The sequence below is a fragment of the Microtus oregoni genome, unplaced genomic scaffold (genome assembly GCF_018167655.1).
Source record: "Microtus oregoni isolate MIOR12 unplaced genomic scaffold, Mior012 000025F_ref0000491, whole genome shotgun sequence".
Lineage (NCBI taxonomy): Eukaryota > Metazoa > Chordata > Mammalia > Rodentia > Cricetidae > Microtus > Microtus oregoni.
The window spans coordinates 10006659-10027879 of NW_024543084.1; the positions used below are offsets into that span (position 1 = coordinate 10006659).

The 21221-nt window shown below is 46.7% G+C and overlaps 1 protein-coding gene across 7 annotated transcripts in view; it reads right to left on the reverse strand.

Moving 5' to 3' along the window:
• Sec16a (SEC16 homolog A, endoplasmic reticulum export factor) overlaps positions 1–21221 on the reverse strand; it is a 35933-nt gene that overhangs the window by 3523 nt on the left and 11189 nt on the right. For 4 of the 7 annotated variants that reach the window (XM_041674241.1, XM_041674245.1, XM_041674239.1 and 1 more), the window contains 26 exons: positions 19222–19319; positions 17508–17631; positions 16775–17006; positions 16492–16666; positions 15780–15922; positions 15263–15324; positions 15017–15155; positions 14395–14640; positions 12814–12911; positions 12446–12527; positions 12139–12256; positions 11851–11962; positions 11553–11658; positions 10516–10656; positions 9576–9689; positions 9155–9338; positions 7683–7928; positions 7035–7117; positions 5301–5450; positions 3427–3504; positions 3173–3229; positions 2914–3025; positions 2497–2634; positions 2183–2238; positions 1214–1288; positions 542–601 (listed from right to left, as the gene is read on the reverse strand). In XM_041674241.1, the coding sequence (XP_041530175.1) occupies positions 542–601; positions 1214–1288; positions 2183–2238; positions 2497–2634; positions 2914–3025; positions 3173–3229; positions 3427–3504; positions 5301–5450; positions 7035–7117; positions 7683–7928; positions 9155–9338; positions 9576–9689; positions 10516–10656; positions 11553–11658; positions 11851–11962; positions 12139–12256; positions 12446–12527; positions 12814–12911; positions 14395–14640; positions 15017–15155; positions 15263–15324; positions 15780–15922; positions 16492–16666; positions 16775–17006; positions 17508–17631; positions 19222–19319 (3229 nt within the window). The remainder of the gene's footprint in view (positions 1–541; positions 602–1213; positions 1289–2182; positions 2239–2496; positions 2635–2913; positions 3026–3172; positions 3230–3426; positions 3505–5300; positions 5451–7034; positions 7118–7682; positions 7929–9154; positions 9339–9575; positions 9690–10515; positions 10657–11552; positions 11659–11850; positions 11963–12138; positions 12257–12445; positions 12528–12813; positions 12912–14394; positions 14641–15016; positions 15156–15262; positions 15325–15779; positions 15923–16491; positions 16667–16774; positions 17007–17507; positions 17632–19221; positions 19320–21221) is intronic. The other 3 variants (XM_041674242.1, XM_041674246.1, XM_041674243.1) reach the window with 3 other exon arrangements.

A 21221-nucleotide genomic window follows, 5' to 3' on the forward strand; every position in this document is an offset into this window, starting at 1 on the left:
TTCATTAGTGCTGGTCAAGCGGTTAGGAGACCTGGACAGTGTGCTTGCTCTACAGCCACAGGCAGCCAGAAATGCTCCCTTAAGACTTTCCGTTGAAAGCTACTGACACAGCCTGGCTCCAGAACAGAAAGTGAAGCATCCTTGCCTCCTTTAGACTAGTCGCATGATGGCCATCACAGCCATACTCTCCCTGGCTGCAAACAGACTTCCTCAAGCCTCATCAGCAAGAAGAAATCTTTCTTCCCAAGTGGTGTCCTAACTCAGGTGATGCTGACAGTATGGCTGGGGTCAGGCCCACTTCACAAGGAGCAGAGTTATAGCTCACCTGGGCATTCAAAACCCTGTGAGGCAAGTCCATCATCATGTCCAGGAAGTATCCTAAACCCTGGTCCTTTAATGGAGGAAAACTGCATCTTTGCCCACATGATGCTTGAGTAAGTCAAGGGGTTAGTGACAAGTGAAGAGGACAACAGACTCTCTAAGGGACATAGGGGCTACACAGCCAGCCCCGTGGAAGGAGGGAGCCACCAGCCACAGGTACCTGATGGAAATGTCGGCTCACTTCCTGTGAGAGCGAGCTCAGAGAGCTACAGCGCGAGAGCTACGGAACAGGAAGAACACACACAGATACAGACATGAAGATCAGCATGCGCCACTGCTCCAAGCTGCCAGCTGGATTCAAAAGCTTTATGATGCCATTAGAATCAGTGTCACTCAAATGAAGACAGTCAGAGGTAGCTTCAAATGCCCTCCACAGTTTTGGTAAGAAACCATCATTACTCTTGGGGAGGGGAAAAATCTGTATAGCCCTTAGCAATTGCCAGACTACTCTGAGGGAGACCTGGCTAGAGGATGATGATGTCAGGAGCTCAGAGCTCCTGAGCCAAAGTGATCACACATGTTAATGTCTTTCCGTGAATAAAATACATTAAGTGTTTCAGCCTTGCATTTCCTTTTTCTGCAGACTCACACACATTTCTAAAGAGAGAAGCCACTAAGCAATCCACTGAGCTGGCTAAGCTTCCATTCCAGGCCATAATACCCCACCGCACCCACACATGACCACACATACATGCACATGCACACACCCATGCACATGCATACACATGCCCCCCCTTTCACCCATGCATACACATAAGACACAAATGCACAAAGCACACACACACACACACACACACACACACACTGTACTCATATGGTGTGGTGTCCCTACCTCTCCTCCCTGGGAGCCATCTAATTTGGAGGGTGAGAGTTCAGGTCCCGGGGGTGATGCTGCAGAGCTTATCATCTGTTGAGGAAATATGAAATGTGGTAACTCTGAAATTCCAAAGAGTTTTTACACCAAGCAAAAGGAAAACTGCCTGCTCCTGTAGCCTAGAGACTGTTCTGACATGCCCAGGAACCTCTACGAGGGGTCACACAGGTGTTTTCACCAGGACCCACTGTTCTGCTTGGAGTAGTTCTTGATGCAACAGCCATCAAATCATGCTAGGCATAGACCACATGCCTGTATGTGCTCCACATTATTGCCTTCCAACTTTTTGTTTGTTTGTTTGTTTGTTTTTTTCGAGACAGGGTTTCTTTGTAGCTTTGGTGCCTGTCCCGGAACTAGCTTTTGTAGACCAGGCTGGCCTCGAACTCCCAGAGATCCACCTGCCTCTGCCTCCGGAGTGCTGGGATTAAAGGTGTGCGCCACCACCGCCTGGCTTGCCCTCCAACTTTATGGAGGCAGTGAGAAGCCATGGGGTCCAGACCAGGGCAGGCTTCCCTAATCACATGGGATGCATTTGCTCTCTTTGCATTGAGATACACATTTTTTTTTTTTTTTTTTACTTTTAGTACTGCTAGCTAATTCTTTGTTTTCTAACTTTTTTCTTATTTTTAAAATTTTGGTAAAATATATTTAATGTAAAAGTCAATTATCTACACCATGTCAAAACAAGAAGCATTAATGCACTGCACTTCTGTACAGCCATCACCCCCATCGGCCTTTATAGTTTTCCACCTTTCCAAACTGAACCTTGACCGCCTTTCTCAGGCCTTCTAGTCTCTCTACCAAACAAATGTAGACAGTGTGACCAGAGTCATCACCTAGGCATACCAGACACTGACCTGTAGGGGGGAAGGAATCCTGAAGGACACAGGGAAGCCCCCTCACCTTCTTCCCACTGACTATACATACCTTGGGTTCCAGGGTGGGCTCTGCCTTAGACTGAGCTCCTTCTGACTCCTCTGCATCTGTGAATGAGGAGGCATGAGGTCGTCAGCATCCCAATCTCTGGGACATCCTGTACAGCAAGCTACATGAAAGGGTTTGACCCTGGACCCTCAGAGAGGAAAGGTCAATTGTCAAAGAAGTACATGCAAGCCTCTGGTCCTTTGTACCTTAGCCCAGTCATTCATTTTTCTAAGGAGGACAGGCCAGAGACTCATAGACAGAGACTGAACAGGAAGAAGCAGGGTGGACAGGGATCAGCTAGCACATGGGCTGCCTACCTGGGTTTGGTACGAACAAGTTAGAAGGGATTGGGAGTGGAGCAAGTGGAGCAAAGAAATCCGAAGGAGCAAGAGCTGGCTCACTCCGCTGTGTCCCACTTGGGTTTAGAACATCCACATAGCGAGCTCTGGACCCACCTACCAATGAGAAGAGGAGTCAAATTCAGTTGCGCACAAGCAACCTACAACATCCAATATACTCTGTTCCCACTGAGTCAGAAGAACAATGAGGTCCACCAGAGAAGAGGTCTCAGCAGAACTGTCTATTGGGAATCTGTGGGCCATCCACTCAGATCCCAAGGCATCACCATGTACTAGATAACTGGACAGCGTGAGTACTGTGACAGCTGTCTGTGCTCTGAATGCCATAGGGCAGTGTTCTCCCCAGACACCTCTGATTTCTGCTGTAGCTATTACCTGCTTTTCTAGAAAACATGTTCACGGAGGCTGTGGGTGGTCCTGTAGGTCCAGCAGGAGTCACCTGGGGAGTCCTGGGGAACGATGTTGGAGGTGGGGGTGGAGCCTTCTTCTGCAGAGGGAGAGAGAGCTCAGCAATGCCTTTAACAGGATGGAGATCAGTGAGGACTCTCCAAAGGGAGGCAGAAAGGTGACAAGGAGTAAAGCAAACACCCCCCTTCCACACACACACACACAGGGACCTAGAGGCACTACTTACCTCCTCCTCTGGTTCATTCAAATTCACCCACCGGTTTTTCTTTTCATCCCAAACAATCTGCCAAAAATTTTAAAAGAAAAAAAATCAATAGAATGAAACTAAAAAGAATTAGAACCTGATTTAGATATTTTACAACTTCAGAAAATGTCAACTCTCAGGTCTGTCTTAAGCCCCAAGACATTATACTATCAGCCAGTGACAGATCATCACTACCCACTCCCACTGAGCAACTGCCACACCTGTACAATACTCACTGATTTGTTCTTATCATCTGGTAGATAAGCCTCTGTCCTTTTCTTCCCAGGCAGCCAGCGAGAGAACCAGGACTCACTCTAAATAAAATCATTGGAAGAGCGTGAGGACACTTCGCAGTGAGAGGAGTTCAGCACAGTAAGGATGTGATGCCATCTACAATAGTGCCTGCGAAACCACATCCACAGAGATGAAACGTCAACAGAGGACAGGGCTGAGAAGTCAGTGATCATGGAGACAGAGGGTCAGCGTGGACAATGAGGATGATGAGCCCATCTGGAATGCTCTGACCACGCAAATCAAAGAGGCTCTGCTGTGCAATGATCTGTACACTTTCATAGTGCTGGGGAGGAGACTCAGGACCCCTCAAATGCCAGGGAAACATTCTACCACTGCACAACAAACACCCCATAACCCTAAGCATATCTTTTTGTGAGACAGTGGCTCACTATGTAGATCTAGTTGTCCTGGAACTCACAGAGATCTACCTGCCTCTGCCTCCTGAGTGCTAGAATTAAAGACACGCACCACCCCGGGCTGATAAATGTTATCTTTAAGCCGGGCGATGGTGGCGCACGCCTTTAATCCCAGCACTCGGGAGGCAAAGGCAGGTGGATCTCTGTGAGTTCGAGACCAGCCTGGTCTACAGAGCTAGTTCCAGGACAGGCTCCAAAGCCACAGAGAAACCCTGTCTCGAAAAACCAAAAAAAAAAAAAAAAAAAAAAGGTTATCTTTAACACGATGACAATATGCCACCTACACTCATTCCATAGAAACATTCCATATTCAAGCTCTGGAAAACAGAGTGAGCATCAGATCAGGCTCTTCCCACCCCAGGAAGTTGAGCAGTCAGGATGGCCTCCACACAAAGACCCTCTTCCTGTACCAAGAGAATCTTGGTGATCAGAATTTTATGTCTTTACTGTTCTGGACCATTTTATTTAAAGGGAGAAGAGAATAGCTGTAGAACAGAACCCACATTCTCAGGGATACTGGGTAAACACTGTATCCCTGAGCCACGGAAAAAGAGGCAATTGCCTACCTCCTAGGACAGGTTATTTCCCCTGTGGATTCCAGGAGAAATAGAATGTGGGTTCTGTACTAGTTATTCACATTTAATTTAAACATTATATAAAATCTTTTCTAAAATTGAAGAACTGTATTCTTTTTTTTTTTGCTTTTTTGAGACAGGGTTTCTCTGTGGCTTTGGAGCCTGTCCTGGAACTAGCTCTATAGACCAGGCTGGTCTCGAACTCACAGAGATCCACCTGCCTCTGCCTCCTGAGTGCTGGGATTAAAGGCGTGCGCCACCATCGCCCGGCTAGAACTGTATTCTTTATTAAGACATCATCAAGAACAAAGAGGTGGTCTATGGCCTGGGAGGGATTGTGCACCACACAGTCATTCAACAAAGAATCTATACCCACCATGCAGGGTCTCCCACTAGTCACTGAAACAACAGTTCAGAATGAAGAACACAGAACAAGTACAAGACAAAGGAGCACCTGGGGCTAAACTTGTGCAAAAGTACTCAGCTTCGCTGGTGACGTCAAGAGTCACATATTGTCCTCTGGTTGCACTAGGGCTTGTCTATTTTAAACTGGCTATGAATGAATCTCTAGGGAGCCTGGGTGTGTCCTCACCAATCTGGCTGTGCTTACACAGACACACACACACTCAGAGAGACACTTGTCTAGCTGCTATATGCTTTACACACTCAAGTTCATATATGCTTCATCTTGAGAAAAAAATTTATAAATGAATGTCTTTTCTTTGGCTCCAGTTTCCAAAGAAAGCTGTTTCAGGGTATTGAGCTTCCCTCCACCACTTGCCCCACCTCTCTGTCCACTAGAAAAGTTGGCAGACTGGGTTATACCTTCTTGGTCTCCTTGGCCTCCTTTTTGACAGCTTGTGCAGGTTTCTTCCCTTCCGAAGCAGGTGTCAGAGATGGAGCAGGTGTCAGACTGGAGCTGCCACGATCCCACACTGGGGGTGTCTCCAAGTCCTGTGCTGCTCTGGAGGAGCCCTGTCACAAGGCAAGATGAAAACCAGCTCTCCTGGAGCTCCTTGTGAGGAACTGAAGGGGGCCAAGGGAGTAGACCTCACTAGTATCTACCTAGTAGGGCAGAGAGCCAGTGGGAACAGAGAAGAGTGATATGACAGCATCCTAGCTGGGCTTTCGAAACATTCTCCATCTGCTGGAGAAATGCTAGCTATACCTCACAAGCACCTAACAGGGAGCATCACAGTACTCCAAGAGATGGAATATATGTATGCCCTGAGGGTAGAGGCAGTCAGAGCTGGGAAAGGTACCTTTGGAAAACATCACAACCTAAAATATCCTCTCCATGAGCTGATGAACAGCTTAGTGTTAAGGTACTTGCACAGCTCAAGTTTGACAACCTGAGTTTAAGCCCCAGCACCCACGTGAAGGTAGGAGAGAACCAATTCCACAAAGCTTCCCCTGACCTCCATGCATGTCACATGCCCGCCACCCATACAAAAGCTCCCATACACCATACACTAATGTTAAGAGATAAAATAAAGGGACCGGAGAGCTGACTCAGTTGAGTGCTACTGCTCTTGTAGAGGACTAGACTTCAGTTCTCAGCACTCACATCCAGCAGCTCACCAATACCTGTAACTCGAGCTCCATGGGGTCCAATGCCCTCCTCCACCCTCCACAGGAACCCATGCATGCACACACACAAATAAAAATAAAGTTTACAGAAAAAATGGCCGGGCAGTGGTGGTACATGTCTTTAATCCCAGCATTTGGGAGGCAGAGACAGGCAGATCTCTGTGAGTTCAAGGCCAGCCTGGTCTACAGAGTGAGTTCCAGAACAGTCAGGGCTATATATACAGAGAGAAACCCTGCCCAGGTGAAGGCATGATCACCACACAGTGAAGCGCCCCCCCCCCCCCCACATTACTTTTCAGGAACAAGCTATCTGAAATAATAAGAGGAAGTACCTATTGAAGGAACATCCATCAAGAACAGGGTATCTGTAAAGAACTTCCAGAATGTGCCATCTGTCCATCTTAGTTGAGAGCACACATAAGAATATCTGTACCAAACTTTGTGTGCTGCAATAACTGCAATTTTAGGGACATCAAGATGTCAGGTTCTGTTGTACAAAGGGGAGAGATCACCTTTGGAAACTAAATCTGGAGTCTCACTGCACTGCAGGTGGGTGTTTCTGCTTTCACACCACCCGGTTCTCTCTCTCACCTCTTTCCCACCAACGTTTTCACAACTTTCACATTTGAAGAGTTAAAGCAACTTTTAAAATTAATTCTTTGTATGTGTGTGGGGCATGCGTGTTACATAACTTGTGGGGAGGACAGAGGGTAACTTGTAGGAGTTGGTTCTCTCTGTCTCCATGTGAGAATGAGCTCAGGTCATCAGGCTTGGTGGTAAGCACCCTTACCAACTGAGCCATCTCCATGGCCCCAGCCAATGATTTTAGAAATACATTTTCTTTAAGAATCAAATTTAAACATAATCTCCTTACCTTTATTACCTTCCTATTTCAGGCTAAGAACAAGGAGCCAAGGTATCTACTCAACAAACTCACAGAAAACAGTTACAACAAGATATGGGAAGTACCGGGTCAGAAAAGTTCCCACCAAACTCCTCTTCATTGAACTCTGGAGGTGAGTGTCTGACAGGTGAGCCCCGTGGTACCATTTCTGTCAAAAACAAAAGAGAATGACTGGGTCCTGGAGCTGCTTCCATGTGACAGGAGGGAAGCGAGGCACTGGCAGGGCTCAGACTGAGAACAAACGTAGTACCAGACTTGGCCGACAGTGTTCTTTTCCAATACCCCAAAGGAAGGTTTTCCCAAATGTTTGGCATCTGTTTTGATCTTTAGAAACAAGCCTATGTTTTGTTTTGTTCAGATAGTCAGACAGGCACAGACAGGCACAGGATCCACCAAATTTGACTTCCAGAGAAACATTCTCCACCTATACCTGTGTAGCTCAAGGGACGTAGTACAGCACCAAGACAGACCCTGCAAATGCCCTACAGCCATTCCATTATACCCTAAGTGGGCAGCTGGGTAGTACATGGCCAAGCCACAACAGAAATTAGCAATAGTGCTTCACTGCACTGAGACTCTTAATCCATTCTGTTTGGAATTCTAGTACTTTTGGTCCACATAATTTCTTCTGTTAATTGGTCCACATAATTACTTCAACACCAAGATCAACTCGCTCTGCTCTCAGGACAGCATCTATCCCTCCGCAAACATACCTGGGTCAGGGCTTCTGGACTCCTGGAGTGGAACTCCACTTTCCTGGAGACATGGTGTAGTGGGTGGCAGGGCCGGCCCAGGGTGTAATATTGCAGGATCAGATCTGGAGGACTCTGGGAAGCCAAGCGCAGACCCTGGGGGTCCATAGGTAGGACCCAGTTCTAGGGGGCCCCTGGATACTGGCACTGGGAACATCGGCACCCTGGCAAGGTGAGCTGACTGGCCATCAGGGAATGTCTGCGGAGCTGCAGGGCACAGTGGAGAAGAGGAAGTCTAAGGTCACTGAGGCTGACTGCTCCCAGGCAGGCACTGACTGGCACATCATGAACACTTCCTACAAGCTGTTCTGTAGTCATACTTCTTTTATAATGAGGTAGTTGAAAACAGCACCCACCAGTGGTCTAGAAAAAGCAGAACATTCATGTCCTAGGCACCCAAGGGCAGGATGGGTGCACTAGTGCCTATCAGTAGATGTGATGTGGGTCATAGGTTACAACCTATATCGAGTGGCACCTAACACAGTGCTGCTTTGGCAGTGCACTCTCCCCATTGCCAGGGGTCAAATGGACTAATTGTGCATACAAGTATCCACAGTTCAACTTTTGAGCAAGTCCTCTCTACCAGCTCAACACTGGGCACAAAGGCACATGCCTATGGTCCCAATTTCTTAGTTTAGATGGGAATTTGTGAACCACAAGTTCCAGACCAGTCTGCACAACAGAGTGAGATTCCTATCTCCCAATACAAAACAGGAATCCTGATGCAGGGAATGAACTGGGAAGAAGGAAACCAGGCACTGAGGGTAGTAATTCCAGGATGGTGACAGGAAACTTGCAGGAATAGGGAGTGGCTAGAGGCCACAGGGTGGAGGCCAGCAGCAGTCTGAGTCAGGAGTGGCTAGAAGGCCAGGTGGGAGGGGAGCTTTGGAATAGAGGGTATCAAGGCAGACCTGCTGGGAAGACCTGCTTGTTCTCAGGCCAGTTGGAGATACCTGCAGAGCAGGGGCAGAATGAAAGACAGATGGGCAGAAAAGGTGCCTGCCTGACAAGGAAAGAGGTTCATGAAACGAGTGAGAAGTCTGGGCCCCACCTTCTGGAGGAATGGGGTAACTAATCCATCCCAAGATGAGAAAGATGGGGAGAAATAGCTGCAAGATGAGAAGCAGCGGCACTTGTTCTGACTGAGCAGTGAGGCGCCACAGGAAGCAAGCGGCTAAACGGCAGCTGTAGGCAAAGGCAGGGCCAGGGGAGCAAGGCCAGGGGTGCATGAGCATCAGTGATATGGGCAGAAGAGCACCTAAAGCTCTGCAACTCCATATGCTCACCACAGGAGGAAGCATAGAGAGAAAGGAGGAGGAAGCCCAAACATCACCAACCACCATGGTGGCATACTGCCTCAACTCTGGCAGCAAAACACTCTCTAGTCCAAAGCAGACATCAGTGAGCTGGGTCTGTGGTACTGTGGGTCCCACCTGTGGGCAGCAGCTGCACGCTGTGCATCAAGGGCTCAGTGCTTGGCATCAGTAAAGGGTTTTCGGTCCTCAGCCCTGCCTGCTGGCTGAGTCCTGGACCATCCAACTGCTCTACCTCAGAGCCTGGTGTGTTGTGACATTGCTGGGGGTCAGTTCCATCTGGGCTCCACAGCACAGTGCCCTCCTAGAGAAACAGAGTCAAACTACAGCCCATGCTCAACAGTCCATGTGGACCCAAGAGCATTCTCTAATGCCCTCCTGGCAACACGGAAACTCCCACAGTATATACCCTTCTGAAGTGTCACATTGTCACCATCAAATGCTTCAGTGTGAACACAACAGGGGTTGTGAGACACAAACCCTCTCATCAAACGCTTCCAGGACAAGCTTTAGGACAAGGCTGTGCTGTCAAAAGGCATACCTGTATCTGCTTCTCCACATCCCGCAGCTGCACCAACCAGGAAGGCTCCACAGAGGACTCTTCCTCTGGCTTCTCCTTCAGCTGAGGATCGAAGAGGCATAACTGGGAAGCCATCTAAACCAAAGAGAACAGAGGTCCTTGATATTGCTGGATGGCACCAGCGAAACTGTCCCCAAGTGCAACACAGTGGTTAGAGTGGAAGGAGGTCATGTGTGGGCTGTACAAAGCTGAGTGATCAGAGTGAGCCCAGAGTGGAGTTCACACTTGTATGGATCAGCAGGCCTGTCCCAGTGCTCAGCTGGCCAGGGAAGATGCAGTTCTTTGATAGGGCCTTGGAAGGATTTGAGTGGCTCCAGATGAACCAAATTTAGACATAAGCTGTGACTGTTAAAGATGGGGCAGAGCATGAGCCTCCTTTATCTGAATATTTCCACAATAACAAATTTTTTTACTTATTTCATGGACATATTTTTAGGAATGGAACTGTTAGGGAAGGGATACCTTGACATGCCATGTACTGGGACCTGCTTAGAGTGGCTGTGGGCTTCCTGCACCTGTACTGGGGGCTGATCAAACTAATAAGGAAAGAAATGCCTGGCAGAGGTACAACTAGGACTCAGACCTAGTTGCTGACTCACAAGCATGTGCTTCTAACTAAATGAAAGCACTTTAAATTCAGGTTCCCTGACACAGATGGATCTTTCCACCTTGAAGCTTATGGCTGAATTTCTGCATGGGCACAGGGTACCTGTAAAGTTCCTATATTAATACTGCAAAGCCAAAACAGCCAGTCAAGAGCACGGAAATATCTAAAGTAGGTTCTGGGTGTCACTCTGTTGAGTACTACTTACTACAACCCCATCCCCAAGCCCAGCAAGATGAAGCCTGTGTCTTCCCAAAGTTGGCACAATGCCTACAGAAAGGTATGAGACGGTCCTACCTGAATCAACTGGGTAATCAGCACTGGAGAATATGCACCAGGCTGTGCCAGGATGTTCTTGGCTATCACTTCACAGTAGTGGAAGGCCTGTGTGGCTAGTCCCATTTCAGCCAGGCGGCACAAGTAGATGAATTTAAACACCTGAAATGACAAGTGCGCCATCGCAGTTCTGAGGCTTCCCACTAAGTGCACTGTCACAATCCTTGGGTTTTCCATCACTCCTCAGCTCTTAGATGCTGTGTACCACAGCAGCCTCTGTGATTAGTGCAGGGTCAAAATTGACACCTGCACTCCTCATAACACCTCTGATACAATCAGAGGCTCAAGATTTGATGTTCTGGGGGCTGGAGAGATGGCTCAGTGGTTAAGAGCACTGACTGCTCTTCCAGAGGACCCGGGTTCAATTCCCAGCACCCACATGGCAGCTCACAACTGTCTGAAGATCAGTTCCAGGGGATCTGACACTTCACACCAATGCACATAAAATAAAGTTAAATAAACCATAAAAATATTTAAAAAAAAAAAAAGATTTGATGTTCTGCTGCTGCCAGACATTCAGACAACTACCTTTGTCATGGGCAAACTATTTTTATTTATTTAATCTTTTTGTTGTTGTTTGTTTTCAAAGACAGGATGTCACTGTGTAGCCTTGGCTGTCCTGGTACTCTATACACCAGGCTGGCCTTGAAGCCACAGAGATCCGCCTGCCTCTGCCTCCTGAGTACTAGGATTAAAGGCAGCACCACGGGCAAACTGTAAACATTTCCTGTTAATACACACACATGCCCATATTGGGTCAGATCACACAATCTCATTAAAAATACCTTATATATAAAAAAGCTCTTGAAACCTAGTCTGAAATATTAAAAACAAAAATAGAAATATAGCATTTTGACCAACTAACGGTATATTCAAGGTATCAAAAAACAAAAAAACCCCACAAAACAAAATGCCTCATCATTACTTCTTTGAGAATTCAAAAACCTAACCAAGCAAGCACTGGTGAGCACTGGCCACCCCACACAGCCCCTGCTCACCTGGAAATTAGGTAAGGAGCAGGTGTGCACCCCAAGAGACTGAGCATACTCATAAGCCTCCGTCCTTTGAATAGCTTCATTGGTGGCAAACTTTAAAAACGGCAAACTGTGGAAGAAGCGAATTATTCCTTTTGAAAAGTGGCCAATTATGGCATCATCAACCTCCGAGCAGGTCATCCCAAGCATGTCTCATTATGTGACAAAGATGCAAGGCTGGCCATTTTCAAATTAAATGAAGGACAGGAGTTTTTTGCTTCTTAGAGAAAAAGGATACTGCTGTATTGATTTGAGTCCTTACCTATGATTTGAGCCTATCAAGACAAGTTTCGTGGTTTTCTTTGTATAAACCCCAAATCCAACCTGGGCCATCAGGTAGCAGAAGTGTGCAGCATCCAGGAGGCCTTTTGATGCTGAAGAGAAAGAACAACCACATCTCATCAGTCCCTGGAACCATTCCAGGGATGGTGCCATAAGACATCAGACTTATTAAGATGTACCATGTCTCTTAGGTCCTGGCACAGTTTACACAGTCAGACTCTGGGGTCTATCACATGACAGCTAAAGGCCTACCTCACACCTAACTCACCTAGGGTATCGCCCATTGTAGCCATGGTCCTAGACTCAACGTCCATGTTGTTGTTCAGGTTGGATAAAACCATTGCAAGATGCGGCCTCCAATCTCCCCATTTCTCATCTCCACAACACTACAAAGAGAACACCAAACAAATCTTTATCCTTCAGAGACTGTCACCTTTAATTTCCTGATGGCCAAGCCCAATGAGAAAGCAAGACAAGAAACAGGTTTCAGAGACTCCATGATCAAAGTCTTTAGCATGCACAAATTCCACTGGACTATAGGTCTCCACTAGTGTCCAGGGGACCTGTACACTCACCGTGGATGCAGCAGGCATCCGTCCAGACATGAGCTGGTAGACAGTCTGTAGGGGGTCATTGATTGGAAGACTGTTGGCAAACCTATGTGTAAAGAGAACAGTCAGATATTTCTCTGGCTTAGCTAGTAGAAACCACAACCCATTTTCAGCCCTTTAGCAACTGTCAGAATGAAGAGGTCCCTGAAGTTTTACAGAAAATATTTTTTAAAAAAGCAATAAAGAATTCAAAACTCCCTTAACAGTATAACCCAAGAAGGGTCAAGGAAGCCTATGATTCCACAGCTGAAAGTCCCAAAGTAGAGGCAAGGTACTTGAGAACCAAAGTCAGGTTATGTAAATGCATGGGGGTGCACTGTAAGTCAACTCACCTGGTCATGACACGGGCATGTGTCCTGCTGTCCATCTTACTTGCAAGTAGCAGGGCATGACCCCACAAGCCATTTTTCATAGCAGATTCCAGAGCATCCTGCAACGCATTTCAGGGCTCATGAGAACGATCAGAACACTTACTGTTGGATCAGGCAGAACCACATGCCGTCAAGTACACAGAAAATAGGACAAACGTGGCAGGTCAAAAGGCAAACATGGTTTATAGATGACACTAAAGTCTTGTCCTTCTGCCCTTGCTCTCTAGCAAGCATCTGTAGATGCATGCTATACAGAACCAGCACACAAGCTAGAAACAAGTGGCAGCACCACAATGTGAGGAATGCAGTATCAGTCGGGGTTCCCCATCCAGGTGACATGTGGCTGCCTCAAAGACTCTCCCCAAACAAACAACATCTTCAACATAATCTCCCTTCACCCCAAATAATCTGTGGTACAACTGAGCACTTTTGGCTAGGAGGCAAAACCTTAGCAATAGAAGTAAATATTCACAAAAGTCAATGGGGTCTATGATTTCCACCAGCTGTGAAACATCCACATTAAAATCCCAAGGACTACATATGAGTTTTTCCTAAGCACAGGGGCACACACTTATAGTCTCAGCTCCCCAGGAAACAGAGGAGACCACCATTTGAGCCCAGAAGTTCAAGGTCTGCCTGAGTAACATAGCAAGACTGTTACAAAAAATAAGCTTTCTAGTCAGGTGTGGTGGCACACACCTGAAATCACAGAACTTCAGAGGCTGGGGCCAGGAGGATCATGAGTTTGATGCTGCCCTGGGCCAAAAAGATCCTATTTTAAAGACAAAAAACTTTCTAAGTTGTAGTATTTTTGAGAGTATATGTTTACCAATGCACATGTTCCTGGGTCGGTTCTCAGATCCAAAGCAGACTAAAGCCATGACCTCCTAAGTGAATCATAGTGTGAAGGGCAGAGAACCCTGGGCCTATCAGATGTCCGGACAGAGACCTCTACTGGAGCCAGTATGAAGCACCTCCACTCTCAGAGCATCCTCTGCCCCAATGTGCACACTTTACGCAATCTTTTTTGTTCTTTTCTTTTTTTTTTTTTAACTTTTTGGTTTTTCATAACAAGGTTTCTCTATGTGTATATAGTCCTGGCTGTCCTGGAACTCACTCTGTAGACCAGGCTGGCCTCAAACTCAGAGATCCACCTGCCTCTGCCTCCTGAGTGCTGGAATTAAAGGTGTGTGCCACCACCGCCCGGCTACTTTCAACACTCTTGTGCACACTATCAGCCTCAGGTATGTAGAACCCTGTCTTAACAAAAATACACATGACTGGCCTGAAGCTTCAGTCTGTAAGAAGACTTCATCCCAGGACTCTGCACACAGACGGGCATGCACGCTCTCCAAATGACTGTAAACTGAGCTGGTCAGATTTCTACATGGGTCCTTCTCAGAGAAAACACTACTGATACCTTCAGAGATGTCAGGCAAAGGGTCAGATATCATCCCTAAACAGCACTTGCTTCCTGGAGAAGGTTGGTCTTTTCCCTGGGCCAACAGATGGACTATAAGAAACATCTGCAGGGTTGCCTACCTTCTTCCGGCCGTACAGCAAGAGCTCACGGAACCGCTCAGTCTCCTTCTCCAGCACGCTGGTGGTCGCTGTCTGACTGTCTGTGAGAAACGAGAGCTGGGCCTCCCCTGACTCCTCCTCTTCCACTTGTTCCACGGCCTCATTAGTGAAATCTATCAAGTTTGCCTCATTGGGTGACTTCCCAGGAAGCCACACAGTTCTGTGGTCTCGTAACAAAAGCTCTGCAATGTCTGTTCCCACCACGGTCTACAGGGCCAGTGGGGATGGATGGAAAGCAGCATAAGATTGTATTAGAAACAGGGTTTCTAGCCAGATGACAAGAAATTCCCATGCTGTCAGGGCCTGGCCAGGTCTGCATAGGTAGCACATATTAGACCTCAGGAAGGAAGCCTGATTCTTCATGAAGGCAGGGACAGCCTCCCATAAAGGCTGAGGTGTCAGCTCATCACAACTCTTACACCTCCCTTTCCTCCTACTTTCCCAGGTTGCTGCCATGACACGCTTCCCAAGGAAGCATGGCATGGCAGGCTTGACACTGCCCACAGCTCAGGAAAGGAATAGGAAACAGATTCCAAGACTAAAGGCAAACAGAGAGAACATTCAAAAGTAAAAGGGAACATACCCCATTTTGTCTGCATAACAGAATAATGAAATTCCAAAGAAGACTTGCAGATTCTTTGTCAATTAAACTCTCATTCTGCAAACATCTTGTTGCTTTGTTCTGTGCAAAGTTAATAACATCTACTTTGTGGGTATCATCTCTGGGAAAGAATGAATATTCAGTGAATGGTGGTCACAAAACTGTAAGCCAAACTCAGCAGCTGCTATTAGGGCAGACATCAAGAGACAGTGCCATGGGGAACCTTACTTTCCAAGAGGTCCTGGGAAGGAGCGCATCTCTTCCTGCTCAGGTGTGTGCTGCAGCAGCGTCTGCAATGAGAGGGACAAAGTGGCTCACAGGTACAGTCAGAACCACCAGCAGAGCCACAAGCCAATCCTGGGACCACACTCATCCCTCCACGCAGAGGGTAAAGGTGATTGCTACAATTATATGAGTGGGAACTACAATGAAGATTTTCAATTTTTAAACAGCAAAACCTATTTTAGTCTTGACAGATGTATCAAGAGAAGGCTTCTGAGGCTATAGAGTAAGTGTGTACCCAGTCTTTTCCATTACTGAAAAAAAAAAAAGAACTCTCAAAACACAAAAGGCAGAAGAGCACACACAAGCAACCCGTACCTAACAACCATAGCACCTGCTTAAGTACTGACTTCTAGAAGAGCCAGCCTTTAAATAGAAAGAAAGCCCTATAAGCCAGAGCTTCCCAGGAAAGCAGGCTTTCCAAGGCTGTGGGGGGCAGAGAGCACCACGGGTCCAAGCTTACCTCTAAGCTGTGGATCTCCACTAGTGCAGGCTGTCCTTCTGAAGGCAGGTTGGGAATCACTTTAAGGAGCTGACCACCAGGACAAAACCTGGCACAGACATGAGGCACCGTAAATTTCTCAGGAGAGGTGGGTCTTGATGGAACTGAATTTGAATAAATGGGGGGGGGGGAGGCGACAAAAACAAAACAAAACAAAAAAAAAAACCAGTGAGCTATTTGGTCATGTCTAATAGCTTCTGAACCAGACTCCCAGCTAAGCTTCAGACTGGCTATCACTGGGCACCCAAGAGCAAAAGAGGTGAGCAACTCACACACAAAAACAGTTTCTCACTGACTGGTGCTTCAGTTAGGAGAGCTCTCAGCAACCCCTTCTCAGGAGTGAGTCAAAATGGGATACTGGCACAAATCAGAACAAGAGTCTCTAAAGGGAAGCTGGGTGTTCCAAGAGTGCTCACCCACATAGCCGGTGTGGGAACACAGAGAAGAGCCACCCAAGGCTTGACTGGACTCAAAGTTCCACATTAACAATGCATATGTGGGGAAGCAAACAGTTCTCAGACCCTGAGCCAAACGTCAACCCAAGGGCCAGCACTGGCCTGTACCAACAAACCATGACACTGGAGACAGTGGGCACAGCGTGTAAAGAAGAGCTGATTGGACTCCCTTGTTCTATCCCAACCTGATGGCTTCAATCTGAACTGCTGAGACGCACCTTGCTCCACAGCAGGCCAGGAGGTATCTGCAGGGTAGCTGTACTCTGGAAAACCATGGGCACCGGTGAAATTGCTGGCATAGGTGCCATAGGCATAATCACCATGAAATGAGCCTGGGGCATGAGGGGCCTCAAAGGAACCGCCAGTCACATTGTGGCTTCTGTAAATCTGACTCTTGAGAAAGAAATCAAGCAGAGAAAGTGAATTTCCATAAATGTCAGAAAGATTGTGGGTACACTTTTAGAAGTAGGCAGAGACAAAATTGTGGCCAAGACTTAACACCTGTTCTTCCCCAGCCACGCCTGCCCAGCTCACCTGGTGTGAGTGGGAGCTGAGGCTGCTTCGGCGGCTGGGCAGGCTGTGAGTGCTGCGCAGGCTCCGTGCTGAGTGCTCGCTGTGGATGCTGCGCCTGTCCACTTCTTCTCCATAGGGGTCCCTGGGGAGCTCAGTGTCATCATCAAAGCTTCCCGTGAAGCGAGGGTCGTACCTCCAGTGATCATCACATTTCTCAGGCCTAGAGTAAACAGGGGACAAAGACAGGGAATTGGAAGGGCAATTATGGAACACCACATAACTGCCTAGGAACCTCCTAAAGCTGCAATTGGCCCTCAGTGCTCACTGCCCTCCCTTTGCCCCTCTATCCTGAGGCTGTCTTCATCCTGAAGAATGTTAGTTAAACCTAACCATGCAGAAACCAAATCCTAGGTTCAGATGCAGGTGACCTCAGAGAACACACTGCAGGTGCAACTTGAGGGTGGTTCCTTTCCTGGGTTATGGCAGGGTGGAGAAGGGACACTGCAGAAAGGAGGCAGAGTTAAGATTCTCCCAAAGTCACTGGGAAGAAACACATTTGAGCCAGTTCTTCTCCCATAGGCTGGAGGTGGGCACAGGGAGGGGTGACCAACACCTCTTTCAGACACTAAGAGATTACTTCCCAGAAGCCCCAGAACTATAGCAGATTACTTCCAAAGACAGAGACCCTCCAACTTCCTTCACACATGTGCAGTTCACCAACCTGTCACTGTAAGCATAGTTTTCCTTCCTGTATGGGTCATGTTCGGAGTCATACCAGTATCTCCGGTCCCAGGTGCGAGGGTCCCTGAAGCGAGACCCATAGTAACGATCCCAGCGGCCTGGGTCTGTAAGTGAAGAATGAATGGATGAGTGCGGCAGTGACACACTGAAGACACCCAGCTCCCTGGAGCAGGCATCCCGACAGCTCAGGAGGAAAGGACAGGCATGGCCTAGAGAAAGTTCCGGGAGCTGCGTGCTGCTCATGATGTGGCAGTCACTAGCTGTTCTCTCAGTACATATATCTGGATGGAAAAAAAGGAAAGCCACTACAAGAGTTCTATATTAAATTCTATATTCTTCACTTTTTTAGTTTGTTTTGCCATGTGAGGGATCAAACTTAAGGCTTCAAGAATAGTCAGGTGTATAACTAGGTACCACAGGTACAGTCCCAGTGTTGATAATATTTTTTAATAGTTAATTTAATCTCAACTACAAATTATACTAATTATCTTCCTAATGTGATTCAGGAAATATATATATACACATATATATGATTTTTTTTTTTTTTTGATTTTTCGAGACAGGGTTTCTCCGTAGCTTTTGGTTCCTGTCCTGGAACTAGCTCTTGTAGACCAGGCTGGCCTCGAACTCACAGAGATCCGCCTGCCTCTGCCTCCCGAGAGCTGGGATTAATATGATTTCTTTCTATGTGTACTTGTGTTTTGCCTGTGCATATGTCTGTGCGAGGTTAGAACTGGAGTTACAGATGTTGTGGGTACTTAAGGTGAACTCAGGTGCTCTTAACAGCTGACCCATCTCTCCAGTTTGTGCTTCAGGATTTTTTTTAATTAATTAATTAATTTATTTATTTAAGATTTTAAGAAAAAATTTCAGCAGGGCTGTGGTGGTGTACGCCTTTAATCCCAGCACTCAGGAGGCAGAGGCAGGCAGATCTCTGTGAGTTCAAGGCCAGCCTGGTCTATAAGAGCTACTTCCAGGACAGACTCCAAAGCCACAGAGAAACCCTGTCTTGAAAAAAAAAAGAACAAGAAAAAAGAAAAAGGAAAAAAAACCCGATTTCATTAAAACCTAACTCTGAAAAGAAATATTAAGATAGCATTTTAGAGGCATATGGCAAAGAGCCCCTTGAGAAGCACCATGCAGACCTGTCAAGGGACCGCAAGGCCTTATGGTACAATAGCATACAACAGGGCTACTAAGGGAACTAACTCATAGCTTTTCCCAGGATATCTTTTGTGGAAAGGAAGTATGGAGGTTTGCAAAGTAACTAGAACTGCCAGTGGGTGGGCTACACCTGTCACCAAGGAGCACGCATCAGCTTCATTTGACTTCTGAGCATTCAAGTGTGGCAGTGTGATTGGGGAGCCAGTCTCGCATTCCACCACAGCCTCATTAGTTCACACTTGAGCAGTCACAAGTGGACTAGGAAGTTGCAGAACTAGTCACTATTCTTCATGACAATACAACAGACACCGTGGTGTGGGTACAATGTGACTTTTCAATAAAGTTGTCAAAAATGGTATTTCTCAGATGCTAAGCATTCTCAATTACTTTGGCTCTTGGGATAAAAACACAGGCCAGGGAGAGAAAAAGTGATCTTGATTCGCCTGCCAGACCATGACTTGTACACGGCTGTATGATCACAGGAAGTGGTTGGACAGACCCCTGCTAATGGCTACAATTTCTAAACATACCTCCATAATCATACTGGCCGGAGTAATAATTTGCATAGTAATCACTCTGACTGCTCCATCCACTTTTAGAATTATAGTATCCTTCAGGATAACCTTGCCTGGAAAAACAAACAAACAAAAAAGCTGTTAAATACAGTCTCTGTTTCTTAAAGTAGTGAGAAATTAGCCAACCCACATACAGACATTCATAAAATCACTCAGTTGTGGAAAACGCACAGACCACAAGAAAAACAGACAAGACTATGGAATTCCCCAGTACGTACCTACCTGAAGTTGAGCTCATCAAAATGACTGCTGGACCATGGTCAGCAAAAGAATTGATTCCCCTTGTGTTTAAGTGCTGCATCCTAACAAGTTTTTATGTCATACTGTGCAGCATCAAGAAGCACTAAGCCCAAAACCAATCTAAAATTCCTACTGTTTTCTTTCTCTCTCTCACTCTGTTTTGTTTTTGTTTTTGAGACAAGGTCTCACTGTGTAGCTTAGGCTGGCTTTAAACTCATGACAATCCTCCTGCCCATGCCTCCACAGTAATGGGATTACAGCTGTGAGAAATGACAATTTCAGCAGCCTTTAGGGAGGATCACTAGCTATGTGTGTTCAGTGTGGCCTTGCAGGAACAGATCTGTGAACTGGGCCAGGGCCAGTAGATCAGTAAGAAGTTAGCCTCTTCTGTGCCCAATAGACTGACCCATGACCCCCAACTCGTTATGGAGATGTAAGTGCTTCTGGAACTCTTAGGATTCTCAAAAGCACTAAACATTGCTCAGCTGAACTTGGCTGTTTGGCTAGCATAAGAACTGCTCAACCAGCTGCCCAGCCACAGAAATATCACCAGCCCGTCCTTAAAGTTTCATTCAGGTTGGCCACTCTAGACTTTCATCTGAGTGGCAGTGGCTCTAGAAAAACATTTTGATATAAAGCAAGATCAAGAGCATGCCAATACCTCAACTGCTCTCAACAACTTACCTACATACAGTTCAGGAAGAACAGTCACAAACATGAGAAATGTGCTCCCCCTCAAGCAGGTCTGACAGTTATCTTATCCCCCTAACCCCTCAAGCAGGTCTGACAGTTACCTTATCCCCCTAACACTGAGTATCACATCAATACTGAGTGTCCACACACACAAACAGAGCAGACAAGAGAACAGACGCTCCTGCAGGATGAGACAAATGTGGGCTGAAGACACTCAGAGGACCCCAAAAGCTGAGCTGAAGGCAAAGCTGCAGTCATAATGACAAATCACAATGGTAGGAACCTGACCTAGTCTGAGGCTCTGTGGCATACAGTCAGTCACTCTTGGAAGTTAATTCTTTTTTTTTTCCCTCAAGAGGGTTTTTCTGTACAGTCTTGGCTGCCTTGAAACTTGCTCTGTAGAACAAGCTGTTCTCAAACTCAGAGAACCTCTACCTCCCAAATGCTGAGTGAGATTAAAGGCATGTGCCACCACTGCCCAGCACTGGAAGTTAATTCTTAAATGAAACTGCAGGCAGACATGTGGAAAGCAAAGAGACACAGTGGGAAGACACATTCTGGCTCTGGCCCCGTGCTCTCTTCCTTCTGCACTCCAGCACACAGATCCACATGCCTCCTGTCTTTTCACAGATGCTGAATCAGAAAGCTGAGCTGTATGAGTCCAAATGCTACTTCCCATCTAAGATCCCAAGAATTTTCTCACAATCATGTGTCTTTCTATCTCTGCCCCTGCTCTCATATGTGTATGTGTGCGTTCATACATGCATACATGTACATTTGCTCAAGTATATTAGGGATCAAACACAGAACCTTACACCTATCAGGCAATACCCCATAATTCACCTAAGCTTCAGAATTGCTATGTTTCATAAAGACCCAGAATGGTCAGCTATGCATGTATGCACACAGTTTAGAGTGCACCTTTTGAGGGAGGTACACTAGGGTACCTAAATGGACAAAGGTTCACATGCAAAGCAGTCTGTCTTCAGACAAGTCACCAAATACCTCCAAGAACCCGTCCA